Here is a 15,463-nt window from a genome sequence, read left to right as displayed (position 1 = left end):
GCAGTCCATACTCTTAGACAATGAGCCATCTCTCCAACCCAGACAGATTTTTTTAAAAGTAAGATAAAAAACAAATTATATGTTTACTTTTTTCTAATTAACAGATTTTTTTAGAGCACATACATACATTAATATTCAAAAGTATGGGAAACAGAAATGGAAAAGTTAATGAAATTTGTTTGACCTCCTTAATTAAATCTTTTGTCATTTATTTTATAAAACCATGGAATCAGATTTATAAAGACAAACAGATTTGTGATTTCCCTCTCTGTGTAGCTATTGAAGCCCATTAACTTACAACAATCTGTTCTTTAGGTCCACCACAGTGGAGTGGTATGTATGTGTAATAGTATTTGAACCACTGCCCAGAGTTTTGCATGATTTGCTGTGTTGATTTTTGGAGTAGCTAGAGTTCATATGTCTGCCTTCAAAAACTAACATTTTGAGCGTTAAGATTCATTTGTAATAAAAATATATATACATTTCCATGAGTCAGAGCTTACATATTGTCTATAATTTAGATTATTTTATTGAAGTTCTCTTTATTAGGAAATACCTCTTGCCCACAGCACTCACGTTTTTGCTGATATTAATTATACTATTTTATAATTGCTTTATACACTTTTTAAAATAACCTGTATAAAATATGTTTACATTGACTAGGGTAAAGGAAAATTGAGTAATATTTATGAGCACAGTGTCATATATCTACTTAGGGACTTGAAAGTATTTCCATAAATTTAATTAAATTAGATAATACTTGCCTGTTATATTTTCATGAGAGAACTGGATATCAGTTCCTAAATGTTTCATGAATTCTAAATGGGAGGAGGGGAGGAAGTGGAAATTTTTGAATGGAAAAATTTTTTAAAAAGTTTTATGAATTCTATAATACTGGTATACCTTCTTAATATTTTCTGCTTATAAGTCTTATGATTATAACTGTATAAGAAATATAATTATTGACATTCTTAATATTGATGTTGATTTGAAATAATTTTTATGGACCATGAACAGAAGGGTTTTTTCTGTAAGATTATGTATTCCTATAGATTAACCAAGGATATTTATTGATATTTAACATGTAATATGTATTATATATACTATGAAAATCATTTTTATAGCTATCTTTTATGTTTTCTTCTGTTACTTTTTCAAAAATTGAATAATAACAAGTGTCATTTTCCTTCTGGTGCTTTTGATGGCTCTTAAAAGTTTTTCACACTGCTGGCTGCTTGGCTTACATCTTGGTGCATTGGACTGTCCTAACAGTGTGTCATCTGTCTTTACTCTTCTAGGTTAATTCTTTCACAAGTGTTCCTGTGATGTAGTGTGTTCTTTGTGTTAGATAGAATACAGACGATAAAAGCTAAAGATTGGTAATAGATTTTTTTCTTAGTGTCACTTAAGACAGCAGAAGTCTTAAGCTAGAAAGATGGCTTAGTAAGCAAGCACTGACTGCTTGCTCATCCAGAGGACTTGGGTTTGATTCCCAGCACCCACAATGCAGCTTACAGCTGTAACTCCAGTACTAGGAGTCCGACAGTCCTGGATTCTGTCCATGGGCACTCATGTACGACATACATGTAGGCAGAACACTCATACATGTGAAAAAAAAGAATGTTTTTTTTAAAAAAAAAAAGAAGAAGAAGAAAAGAAAATAGAAGTGGCTGCAGTGTCAGGGCTCTTTTCTTTTGTACCATTGTAGTAAGGAATAATAAGACAGACATTTGTAACAGCGTGTTGACTAATGTTACTCAGTACCATGGACACTTTCCACAACTAAGTCTGTAGCGGTTGTGAGTTCTAAGATCTCTGTGTACCCCTAAAAGTCAGTTTCTCTGATCAGTCTTGAAACAAATGGGAAATGATGCTTCTGGATTTGTATTTGTCACCAGTGAAACCATGTCTCCGGAAGTACAAGATTTAATCCTTAAAGGACTTACTTATATTTCCCAGTATATTCTTACGATCTTTTGGATTTGTTTTTTTAATGTATCTTACATCTTCACTTAAGTAGACTAAGAATAGAAATATTAACTACTAGGGTAGTACTAACTTAATAACTGTCATCTAATTTTATAGTTTATAAAAGTTTTCAGCTTGATAATAATTCAGTTCTAAATAAATAATTGAACATTTAACCAAACAACCACCCTCATCTGTTACCATATCTAAAACTGCTGACCAGTTCTGAATTATATAAAACACTGTGTTATAAAGTAAAAGGACATATGTAAATTAGATAATGAAACTTTACATTTTGAAAGAAAGTGCATTGTGTTGGGGTTTAATTTTAATTGATGTTAGAAAATTCTAATAAATTTTTGCCATACTATAAAATTTCTGTCTAAATTGAGTTTATACAAAAATCTAAATATATTTAATTCTAAAAGGAAGGTTCATTATTAATATAAAATGTAAGATATTGCTTACAAGCAAAGTGTGTAATTACATTATATATTTTCTTAAATATTTGTGTGTGTGTGTGTGTGTGTGTGTGTGTGTTTGTATTTGCACACGCACGCATGCCTGTGCATGTTTTGGGGTACCTGCAGAGTCCACAGGAACATTAGAATCTCTGGAGCAGGAGTTAAAGGCAGTTGTAAGCTGCCTGATATGGGTGCAGGGGTCTCAACTAGCATCCTCTGTAAGCACAAGCATGGCTTATAACTCCTGAGCTGTCGCTCCAACCATGTTTTTTCTTACAGCTTCAGAACTGGTACTTAATCCATATAACTAGATTCTGTTGTTGTTTATTGACAACAGGAGGATAATCTTTAAGCTAAATATAATATTTAAATATTATAAAAATAATATATTTAAATATTTAAATAAATATTATGTTCTTAATAGAATTGTATTATCTGAGCTCAGATATTTGTAAAATACATTACAAAGTTTGCAGATTTTGCTATTTGTTTTATTATGGGTTTATGTGTGTTACGGTAAGTTGCTTTATTAGTATGTTTATGTTTTCATTTTTTTCTGTATTCTTATTTCAGCACCACCACCTCCTCCACCTTCAAGGGGTGGGCCTCCTCCTCCTCCTCCCCCTCCTCATAGCTCAGGCCCTCCTCCTCCCCCTGCCCGTGGAAGGGGGGCTCCTCCTCCACCACCTTCAAGAGCTCCTACTGCTGCACCTCCACCTCCACCTCCTTCCAGGCCAGGGGTTGTTGTGCCTCCACCTCCTCCAAACAGGATGTACCCTCCTCCACCACCAGCGCTGCCCTCTTCAGCACCTTCAGGCCCACCACCACCTCCACCTCTGTCTATGGCAGTGTCCACAGCACCACCACCACCTCCTCCACCTCCGCCTCCACCAGGGCCACCGCCTCCCCCTGGCCTCCCTTCTGATGGTGATCATCAAGTTCCCGCTCCTTCAGGAAACAAAGCAGCTCTTTTAGATCAAATTAGAGAGGGTGCTCAGCTAAAAAAAGTGGAACAGAATAGTCGACCTGTGTCCTGTTCAGGAAGGGATGCGCTTTTAGACCAGATACGACAGGGCATTCAACTGAAATCTGTAAGTAATGTGGTCTTTTTTTCTTACCGTTTCTTTTCTTTCTTTTTTTTTTTAAAGTATTGTGGGCTTTTACCATACCTCGTTATAAGGTGTCTATCTTTGAAGCTTTTCTTTTACTTTTTATAAATTTTTAAATGTGTGTGTATAGTGAAATTTACTCATTTTGGATGTGTACACACTGTAGCTGTATAATCCGCACTTAATATCAAAATGTATCTGTAACCATAGAAAGCTACTTCATGCTTCCTCCCAGCAGTCAGTGATCTGATTGCTATGTGATACTTTTGTATATTCTAAATATCACATAGATAGAATCTTACAGTATGTTTGTAATTTATTGTTCTAGACTTTAAATGAAAGATAGTTTAATGAAACTAGTTATTAAACTAAGGGGAATTAAAAATAGCCCACTTGGAAGCAGTTGCAGTAATTTTGGTAAGTTCAAACATGTAACTTTATAAAAATGATAGCATACTCTTAAACATTGAAGTTTTCTATTTTGTAATTAAAAATAATAAATCAGACTCCAGAAAATTGAAAGAGATTCCAGTACTAGAATTCATAACAGTGATGGTGCATCGGTTTGAGTTCTCTGTCTGAGAATCAATCATTTCTTCATCTTCTAAAGGTTAGGAAAGCTCCCCACATTGCACTTTAGTCCAGATGAACCTTACGGTGTGTGGGGCTAGAGGCCAGAACTCAGGACCTAATACCTGTATGGCAAGTGCTCTACCACTAGGCTGCCCAGCCCCACAAAAGTAGATTCTTTGCTAATGGTTTATCACTGAGCTCTGATACTTTCTTTTTTTAAGGTGTCTGATGGTCAAGAGTCCACACCGCCAACACCCGCACCCACTTCAGGAATTGTGGGTGCACTTATGGAAGTGATGCAGAAAAGGAGCAAAGCCATTCATTCCTCAGGTACTCTCCCATGAGCTGGAGGGTAGAGGAAGCGTGTCTGTAGGATGTGGGAAGCTCTCAATTTCTGCTTACTTTATGATTCTCCTTGTTATCTCTTGTGATAATTGGGCAGCTCATTGTTATGAGCCTTTGTAGCATATTTAATCAAATTCTGTCCTTAATGACTAGTCTGCCTAAAATTTTAAATAGATATTAAAACATCACAGCCATACAGAAACTAGAGGAAAAACTTTGTAAATAGTGAAGAATTCATCTTCTATACTGGAACACATTATAGAATCATTGACAAGCAGCCTCTAAAATAAGGCGTGAGATTTCTCAGTTCTTTTCTATGATATTTTAGTAATAAGATTTATAGTGAAAAAGAAGTGTCGTAGTTGGTTTTTTATCTTTAATCATTGTGGGGGTCTGTCCCCCAGCTCCCAGGTAGTCACATAGAGACTTATTCTTTTGTATGAATGTTTGAACTTAGCTTGGCTTATTTCTAGCCTGGTTTTCTTAACTTAATTACTGCCTCTACCTTTTGCTTCTGGGCTTTTTACCTTTATCTATTTCTGTATATCTTTTCTGAACTTCTCATTCTGTCTGCCTGGGTAGCTGGGTGGTTGACCCCTGCCTGGCATCCTTCTCCCTTTTTCTTTTCCTCTCTCTCTCTCTCTCTCTCTCTCTCTCTCTCTCTCTCTCTCTCTCTCTCTCTCTCTCTCTCTCTCCTCCTCTCCCCCTCCTCTCCTCTCCTTTTCTCTTCCTGTTTATTCTTCATGCATGCCAGCCCTGCCTGTTTCTCTTTCCTAACTAGTTATTGACCATTCATGTCTAGACAAGTCAAGTGTTTAAAGACAGGCAAAGTAAAACTTGGTTTGCTGGAGAGAGGCAATTAGCTTGCTTTTGCTTTTCTCTACCTTCTGTTACTTTTGCAGTGCTGATACTAGTATTGAAACAGTTCCTTATAGGAAGTCTGTCTTAGAGGGGAACAGAAGATATTCTGTGTTTTTATCAGCCCATGTATGTAATGTCACATTACTTTCTGGGTCTTTCTCATTTAAAATGGAAATATTCAACACCATCTTTCTTAACAAACTTGGCTTTCATAGGTTTTTGTGAGGTGTGGCTATCATGGAAAATTGATCGAATGTGGAAGTGCAGATGTTGAATTAGATGACATCAAAACCTGAATTCACTTAGAGACTAATGACTGGATAGCCTCTACACAGCACCCTCTGCTGTGCGGGATCCTGTGATGTGTAACAACTGAAACTTAGCTTTCGTGGAGTTTGTATTCTAGTGTGAAGACATAAAATTTATAGACAGTCCAACGAATTGAGGTAGAATGACGAGGAAAGGGAAATGGAATAGACAGTTACCGATGCTGGAGAAGTTACCCGGGATAATCAGGAAAAGCCGCTTTCAGGAGGTGGTTTCTGGGTGGGATGTAAACGATGAAACAACCAGAACCAAGAAAGGGCTGCTTCAAATGCTGTAACATGGAGGAACAGTAGTTCAGTGAGGGGGAGGGACAGAAAAGGAGACTAGAGACAGTGAGGGGAGGGATGGGGAAGGTGGAAGACTTAGAAGAGGGTGGAAGGGCTTGTCAAGTCATGTGCAATGTTTCAGAGGGAGCTCAGAGTCCATCCAGACAGCAAAAGACCTTTAGGAGGAAGAGGGTGACATTTTAATCTTTGAATTTAAATATCCCTCTATCTGCTCTGAAGTAAATCCACTGGAGAACAACAGTAATTGAGGCAAATCCTCACAGTAGGTATGGACTGTGGTAGAAAGGAAGATCCTTGGTGGAGGGAGAAGAGGAATTAATGACTCACGCCTACTCACCTGTGGTAATGGTGATGTCATTAAGATGGGTAAAAGCAGATCATGGGAAGAGACGAAAGTTCCAGGTTTACAAATTTATGTACAGAATGTAAAAGTAGTTTTACTCACTGTGTGAGTAAAAAAATCAGAAAAGCTAACTAGTTTCATTTGACACATTAAAAACACGCAGATATTAAGAGGCAAAAACCCAAATCTTGGCTATCCTAGTCTCATTTTTGATCACATTCATGTCTATCGATTGATTTTATTGGATTAATTTTAAATCTTCTTAGTAACTGGATTTGAGAATGTAAATGTTTCAGGGGTTAATTAGTTGGAGAAGTCACTGGAGAATTATGTCACTGTTCATGTGTGTTTAACTCTTGGTTTTGCGTTTTAGATGAAGATGAAGATGACGATGATGAAGAAGATTTTGAGGATGATGATGAGTGGGAAGACTGATCTATATATTATATATATATTTTTAAGGTGAAACACTAAACACTACTTTCTGTCTGGATCTGTAAAATTATCATGTAAATGTTCTACCAATTTGCTGTATATTTTTGTTGGCTTTTTTGCTTTTTTTTTAAATTAATCTGTGCAATACCTCATTTAATCTGTAAAGGTTTGTTATAATCCTATACAAAGCTACTCCCTGTTACTGTGTGCAAGTTTACAGCAGGATGCTCACGTGATTTGTGAATATTTTCATTCCATCAACAAGGGAGTTTAATTATGTGTGAGACTGACACAAACCTTAATGTAATTTAGTTAGAATGCCAGAAGGAGAACACTATTTTCATACCCTACTTTTTCTGTATCTAAATTTTCTTAATAAAATTTAGCATAGCACTACATTCTTTTTTAAGTGATGTAAACTTTAGTTTCTTTAGCCCCTTCATTTTGAATATGATGCCACATATGAATGTTGAAGCTGATACATTGCACAATTCTCTTGACATCACTACACTGATACAGTTTTTCAAATTCTAGCAGCATGTTCTGCTCAAAATCACTACAGAGATATTAATGAAGAGAAGCAGTAGCTCACCTCTTCTGTAGCATTGCTTGCTGTTGGTAAGCAGTAGCATCTGCAGGCAGGAATACTAATGAGGCCTCATACATCTGTACTTGACCAAGGTTGCTTTTGTGTTGTGGCAAATGTGACAGGCTCTTCTCAGCAAAGAATTAAACACTTTGTTGTCACTTCCAAAAATAGTTTCAGTTACATTTATGGACGTTATTTCATGCATCCTAGACAGTTGTATTTGACTCAAAGTGGTATCAAAACAACGCTAAAATGGTATGAAGTATTTTTGTATTTTGCAGATTGTATGCATTGTTGTTTTCAGATATACAAATTATAAATGTCAGTTTTCTTGGCAAAAGTATGCAAAATGCCAAAACTCACACTGTATGTTTTTACATTGATGGTTTCTCCAGATTTTTGTCAAGTATATAAAGAGAAGTTACATTTTCTTAAAAGGTTGATGGTCCCAATGGCAAATTTCTTAGACTACATAACTAATTTGATAGTTTTTTTTTTTTTTAAGAAATAAAACCTTACAGCCTGCACATTTGTTATGCCTACTAGATTGTGTGTTAAAGTTAGGATTTCCTTGCCTCTTTACAGTGCACTGATCTGCCTGAAGGTGGCCGGTTCACAATTACAGTGATAATTATCTTACCTACCTTCTTTAAATAAATTTTAGGTAGACAATTATCTGATTTAAATACAGTCATTTTTCTCACATTGAGTTGTATGCATAATGTAGCTTCAAATGTATTCATTATAGTCACAATATCCAACTAAAAATTATGCTATCTATAAGTATACCGACCAAAATCTAGTATTGACATGATCTTGACAGGCTGGACCTGTAAGATATGGCTTGAATTTTAACCAGTTTATCACATAATCTTTAGTGATCATGCATCTAGTTATCGTCAGGAATAATTTAAAAGGTTTAGTTGCTGAAAGCAGTTAAGTGGTACAGTAAGATAGTTAAGTTATTCAAAGAAGGTTACCTTCCTTGCAAGAGTAATCACAGCACATTGGAAAGATTCTCAGCTTTTTCTAGTCCAAACAGCTCTCTGCTGCTAGGAACCGTTTCTGCTTACTATCATCTTCATGTGGCCAGAGGTCTGTGAGACTGGTGTGGACGAGGCTAGACAACTGCTACCCGTGGAATTAGGAGTTCATGCAAATAGTAATAACATCAGACTTTTGTATTCTCTTTTCTTTTTGACATTAAAAAAAAAAATAAATTCCTAAAAATGTCTTTTGAGATAATGCCAATTCTGATGTCCCTTACCTTTTGGCCAAGAAGTTTGGGATTTTTCCAATTAATTTGATATTTGACCAGGAGCTTCTCTAGAGACTCTCAGTTCTTTGAGTCACATATACATGAGGGGTATGTTATTTGCCAAAGGTAATTGAGTTTATTCTTTTTCATGCAGAAGAGTGGTTTTGTTTTTGTTTGCTTTTTATTTTTGTGCAAAGTCTAAATAACTGGAGCAATGGAATTCAGTTCAGGCATGAAGACTAAATCCACTCTACCAAGTAAAAGTATCCGTTGTACGTCTCAGTCCTCCACCGTCTTGCACTGTGGGTGGCACTATACCTGTGCATCGTCTGGAAGCCTCACGGTATGTCCAGCCATGTGATTGTCTGGTAGCCTTTGCATTTAACAAACTAGCATGAGGCCTTTTATATCTAAATGCTATGTGATAGACAATTTCAGCTAGCCACATATTGTATTATGAAATTCATAAAGATTTTCAATCATTCAATTCCATTTATCAACTGAAATTTTGTTTAGTATGTGATTTTTTTTGAAATGTATAGTGAATAGGATGTTGCACTGGTGGCAATTCATCATGGAGCATAATAAAATTAATTTACCCAAATAGTATAAAATATTGTGCCTTATTTGTTTATTAAGTCATTAGAACAAAAAGTTTTAATTGTTGAGTGTAGCACAGCATTGCTGGGTAGTGGTTTTAGCCCTAGTCCTGCTCGCCCTCAGGATAGAACACCATGAAGTAATAGACTTCATGAGTAAAAGAACACTGCTGCCTGTTGTGGGAAGCCTGCCTGCTAGGCACCTGCTGTGCGGCCCTGTGCGGTACAGTGCTTCTAAACAACTTTTAAAGTGCAAGGTCAGTGATAGGACTCTGCGAGACCAAAAAGGTAAGGTTTTCCAGACTGGAGTGATGCTGGCATTTTACTGGGAGTTCATGTGGGAGATAGTTTTTAGTAAACAGTCTTAGGAAGTGATGTTTATTTAAACTGGAAGCTTAGTTTTTGATAAGTGGGATGTTTTCTTCCACTGACCCAGGCCCAAGTGGGAGTCTGAAGATGAAGCTGTGCTTGGAATCCAGAATGTAGGCTGCTACAGAACACCACCTTTGAGAACTTTGTTCTCTAACAGCGTTTGTTGTGCAAATGTGAGCACTTAAGAATGAATGACTCTATTAAAGGAATTGTTGCAGAGGCAGTTTGCCTTAGAATTACCACATCCTGTTACAGTTATCTAGATGAAGATTCCTGAAGTGATTTAGGATTGCCCTTCCTGAAGGGCAAGTGTATTGATAAGAAATGAGGTTCTCTGCAGAAAAGTTGAGAAGTTTTACATTGCTTGGCACACAGCTCTCTCTACAACAGTTTTTTTCTCATTATCTCTTGTCAGTTAACCTGCGATTTAAAATGACAGAAATTGTTCTGGACTGGAGAGATAGGTGGCAGAGGTTAAGAGCACTGACTCTTCCAGAGAAGCCACATTCAAATCCCACCATCCCCATGGAAGCTCACAGCTGTCTGTAACTCCAGTTCTAAGGGGTGGGGCAAACTATTCTTTCCTCAGGCACCAGGCACACATGTGCACAGACATACATACAGCAGAACACCATACACATAAGGCTAAAAACTTGTTAAAGAAATTTAAATTTGGGAAGCCACTAAAAAAAGATTTGGTAAGAAGCTTGTTGTGGATATGATGGGGTACATACTCTGATTTGTAGAGGTGTGTGGCTACAGATTTCACCTTCCTCATCTACTGAGTTGCTAGAAGCCACCAGCACCTGTGCCCATCTCTACCCAAAAAAGCTGGAAGAATCAGCCTTTTCCTGGAACATGTGGTAGTGTTTTGTCTCAGTTGGTGATGGGCACCCTGCATTGCCCAGAAGTTAAGTCATCACAGGGTATTTAGGGGTTGAAATGAGGTTAAGCTTTTGACTGTACATCCAAATTACTTCATTATTTTCTTTGTAGACGTCAGTAGACATTGTTTTTGCTTGGACTTAAGTAGTCTATGAACTTTTACATTAAACTTAACCTAAAAGAAAAGTAGTTTTCAAATGTGAGTATCTGAATAATTTTTAATCAACAGAGACACTGTCAAAGACTGGGAGTTCTTCCAAGAACAACATGGACATTTAAACCCAATGTCCTAGTTTTGCTGAGAGAGGGGACATTTTGTTTTGATTGCACGCTCTTCACATTTATTAGAAAAGAATCGGAAGGAAAACATACCTTGTGTTTGTCAAGTTGACTGGGAGAAGTGGACTGAAAAGGAGTTACTGTTACGGAAAGTATCTACTGTGGACCAGCGCTGATTGTGTAGCGAAGGTGTTCTAGACAGCAAGTGTGAAGTGGTGTCTGAATCGCCTTTGACCTTAAAAACCAAAACCAAAAACCTTTCAAGTTTTTAAGTTAGGCTAAAAGTTGTTAGACTCTTTCTTAAAAGAGAGGAGAATTTGTGTTTATAAGCAAATATGCTCGCTTGCTCCTTTCCCTCCCCTTCCTCCTCTGACTGGAGAATTTGTAAGCCCCCCCAACATTGCCCAGCAAATAAATTTTAAAATCTATAACCTGAAGGGTAACGGGGAAGATCCAGTGAGATGGTTTATTTGAGGAAGAATGGAAATGTAAAAGGACCAGCTTTTAAAGTTGTACTATCTTATTAGTTAAAGCTTAGTGGGTGCCAGACCATGTAATAACACTAAAGGTGTTTTATGTCGGTTTTGCCCCCAACCAAAACAAACAACTTTTGACCTTACCCATGAATGTTTGACAAAGGATGTAATATGGTTGAATAGGTAAGTATGAGAATAGTGAGCATAGTTCTAGACGTCCAGCTGCTTTCTACGCCATTGGGAAATACAGGTGCCTATAATGGCTTCAGTGGACTCAGCCCATCCGTAGATGGAGCCATGTTTGCTACAGAACATGCTATGGAGGACTGGCTTCCTAGGTCTGTTTAGGTAGCTGCTGTAGGCTCTGAGCCAGGTGGGTGGCTTAGGACTACACAGCTCCCGTTAGTTCCTTATCTGGTATGCCGGTGTGTGCTAAATAGTTCAACAGCCAGTCAGCATGTGCAGAGAGCAGCTCAGCTTCCTTGAGCATTTCCGCACTGAGCCACTTTTATCTCTTTCTTATCCAGGACCCCAAACTGCAGAAAAATAGTTTTTGAAGAGAATGACTTATCTTTCTGCTATTTGTTTCTCAACCATCTAAATCGCTTTGAACCTCATATTATTCCAAATAAGTTAAGAGGAATATATTGTACATTTGGGTTATTTTGATTCTGCAAAGCCTACTTTACTAATCTTGATTTATTGCTAAATGATATTTAATGAGTTGGGAAAATTAGAATATCATATGTGCCTAAAAATGTCCTCATTCTTTCTACTGCATGGCTAATAAAGACACAAATTTAATACTGTTATATCTTGGTACTTGTAATCTGTGGTTCCCACATATTGACTACATAACATAATAGACTTTGGGGGGGTTCACTTAAGAAAACTCATGGTATATGCACATTGATTAGATTTTCTACAAAATCAAATTTACAAATGGTCCTTTCTTTCTAAAGCCTTTACAGAGTTTGAGATTTTTTTCTCAGAAATCTCTCAAATTCACCTTTATTATTTTAAATATTGGTTTTACTTATTCTTTGGTAATCCTGTACAATTTATTTAGATTATATCCATGCCCCTCTACCAACTACCAGGTCTCCCCACTGCCTTCCTACCAACCCAAGTTTCATATTTGCACACACACACACACCCATTTGTAAAACCTGTTGAGTTCAGTTTGTGTTGGCCCACAACTCCTGGACTTGGGACCTGTCCTGATATGCTGGCTAGTTCTTATTGTCAACTTGACACACTAGATAGTCATTTGCGAAGTGGAAACCTCAATTAAGAAAATGCAGTCACAAGATTGACTTGTGTGAAGCCTATTGGGTATTTTCTTAATGGTCGCTTGGGTGGGCATCCTACAGAAGGCAGTGTCATCCATCGGTTGGTGGCTCAGGGTCCTATAAAAAACCAAGCTGATATGTATGGTGGGGAGGACCTTGGTCCTGCCCTGCCTCAACTTAATGTCAACTCGGACTCTCCGTGTGGGGCCTTACCCTCTCTGAGGAGTGGATTTGGGGTGGGGCCGGGCAGATGAGAGGATTAGGGGAACTGGGACTGGTATGTAAAATGGAAAAAAATATTTTTAAATTTGAAAAAAGTAAATTAAAAAAAAAAAAGGCTGAACAGGCAAGTTAGCAACACTCCTCTCTGGCCTCAGCTTCAGTATGGCCTGCCTCCAGGTTCCTGCCTTGAGTTCTACTCTGACCTCCATCAGTGGTGGAGTGTAGTCTGTGAGGTGAAGTAAACGCTTTCCTCCCCAGGTTGCTTTTGGTCATGGTGTCATGGTGTTTTCGCAGCAATAGAAACCCTGACTAAACAATGGGGTTGATCAGTGTACCAGATGCCATTCCATTGAAAACCAGCTTTCCCTTCTATAGCAGCAATAAAATGCCAACAGCTGCTTGGCTAGGTGTAGGACTTTTGTAGTGGTGCGCTTTTGTAGATGTTGTGAACGCTGCCAAACTCTTGAGTTCATATGTGTATCTGCCCTCTTGCATCTAGAAAACAGTTTTCCTTGAACTTGTCTACTACCTCTCACTTTGCCCCCTTTTCTACATAGATCGCTGAGCCTTGTGGGGTGGGGGTAGACATCCCATTTAGGGCTGTGGATTCTGTATCATTCTCTACATATTGACTAACTGAGAGGTTCTTTAGTAGTTGCTATGTTCTGCAAAAAGAAGCTTGTCTGATGAGGGTTGAGCAATGTATGACCTTTGTCTGTTTAGTGGAATAATAGAAAATGGGTTTTCCCCTGGTGCCCATGATCTATCTAATAGGTTCTTGGCCTCATTGACAGTATCCATGTATGGGTTTGGTCTCAGGGAGCAGGGTGAGACTGATGGTTTCTTTTTTCCTATAGCCTGCACAGCACATTCCAGCACTATAAACACTATAGTGAGCAGGGATGACAGAGTACCAGCTAGATTTCTCCTTCCCTTCATATACTTGTCTTCAGCAATAGGGGCTTACCATCAAGCTCTGGAGGGTTTGCAGTAGCGTTAGCAGTAGTATGTCCTGTTTGGAGATCTATGGGACTCCATTAGCCAACAACTCAAAAAGATAACCCATTGGTAGTTGGCTTTTGGTTGGGGCCAGCATATTGTGTCTACTTAGGGTACTCTCCTCGCTTTATAACCTCCGTTTAAGTTACTTTTACAAATATGTATATTTTGGGAAGGTTCTCCAGTAGTAGGTGCCCTTATGGCTTTCTTAAAAGGCCTCTAGTAGTAAATTATTCTTCCCTATTTCCCTCTCTACACTACCCTCCCACTCATTACACCATCGAATCCTTCCTATTCCATTTTAACCCTTTCTCCCTTTATAACATGATGAACTAGTGAAAAGTCGGGGGAGAAATGGAGACATGAGGAAGCATATGCCTGTCTTTATAAATTCCCAGTGCCTGAAATATTTTCTAAACCAAAGGAAAATGTGCTTGAGCACACGTTTTAGTATCCTAATGGCCTACAATAAAGAAACCTATTAAAAATGATACTTTGACCCTTTAATACAGTTCTTCATATTTTGGTGGCATAAAATTATTTCAATGCTACTTCATAACTAAGTTTCCAATGCTTATGAATTATAATGTAATGTCTTATGTGCTGTGCAGGATATCTGATGTGTACCCCTGTGAAAGAGTTGTTTGATCCCTAAGGAGTTATGACTCACAGGTTGAGAATTGCTGCTCTATAAGATCATGGTAACAGATCAAATTCATGTGACCATATATAATCCCACTGAGGACATTTTATTCATTTATTTATTTTGAGACTGGATTTTTTTTTTTTTTTAGTTGCTTCCGGCTCTTTAGCAGTTTTTAGTAATTTAGCAAATTACAGGTTTGGAGGTGTGCTCATGATCAGTTAAGAGAGAGCAACAAAAAGATATTCATTAGTGAAGTTAGAACCAGATGAGCCTGGTGGTGGTGGCACCCGCCTTTAATCCCAGCACTTGAGAGACAGAGGCAGGAGGATCTCTGCGAATTCGAGGTCAGCCTGGTTTACAGAGTGAGTTCCAGAACAGGATCCAAAGCTACACAGAGAAACCTGTCTAAAAAAAAAAAAAACAAAAAACCCATAGAACCAGGTGATTGACACTAAATATTAGGTTTAGATTGATATGTTAGTTTCACGTTAACAAAGAGATCTTGGTGTAAACTATTCTCTTAGCATCCTTGAGGTCCTGTTTTCAGCCATAGTAAATGAACCTTGCAGAAGTTAAATAATGTGTTCAAAGCTAAGCAGCCAGTCAGTGCAAAGCTGGGTCTTGATTGCCGTGGGACCTTGGCACAGATGATATTAGCTACCAGTAATGAATGATCTGAGTAAGAAATTAAAATGTTGCCTCATCTCTGTAGAGTTCAGGTTGGCCTTGAACTCACAGAGAATCTGTCTGCCTCTGCCTCCTGGGTGCCTTAAAGTGTCCCACCACCACCCACTGAATGTTTACTTTTGAATTACTGTTTTTAAACGCTTTCATCATCCCTTACCCCCATTCTCTCCTCTATAGCAATTGAAACATTTTTCCATTTGAAAGATTAAGTAACTGTTATGTTTGCGTAATCTCAAATACCTAATAATTAATTATGTAAGAATTATATAAGAATTTATTTAGAATTACCTCAGGATCTTCCTTGTGAATTTAAAATAAACCCTGACGGTATATGTTAAGAATGTCTTTACCCATTCCATATATTTTAGCAACTAAATGCTGCTGTCTCCTGAGTCTGAACACCTCCCAACTATGGTGGATTGAAAAAAACAGAAGCTGTAGAAGGCT

General features: G+C 37.8%; 1 protein-coding gene across 3 annotated transcripts in view; it reads left to right on the top strand.

Annotated features, from left to right (window-relative positions):
- Positions 1-9,173, top strand: part of Wasl (WASP like actin nucleation promoting factor) — a 54,526-nt gene extending 45,353 nt beyond the window's left edge. For all 3 annotated transcript variants that reach the window (XM_085683692.2, XM_048450998.3, XM_048450994.3), the window contains exons 9-11: positions 3,006-3,523; positions 4,336-4,444; positions 6,651-9,173. In XM_085683692.2, coding sequence (XP_085539818.1) covers positions 3,006-3,523; positions 4,336-4,444; positions 6,651-6,712 — 689 coding nt within the window. In that variant the 3' untranslated portion in view covers positions 6,713-9,173. The remainder of the gene's footprint in view (positions 1-3,005; positions 3,524-4,335; positions 4,445-6,650) is intronic.
- Positions 9,174-15,463: the final 6,290 nt, after the last annotated feature.

Source organism: Myodes glareolus, chromosome 25 (assembly GCF_982192425.1).
Source record: "Myodes glareolus chromosome 25, mMyoGla1.1, whole genome shotgun sequence".
Classification (NCBI taxonomy): Eukaryota; Metazoa; Chordata; class Mammalia; order Rodentia; family Cricetidae; genus Myodes; species Myodes glareolus.
This window is presented reverse-complemented; position numbering and strand designations above follow the sequence as displayed.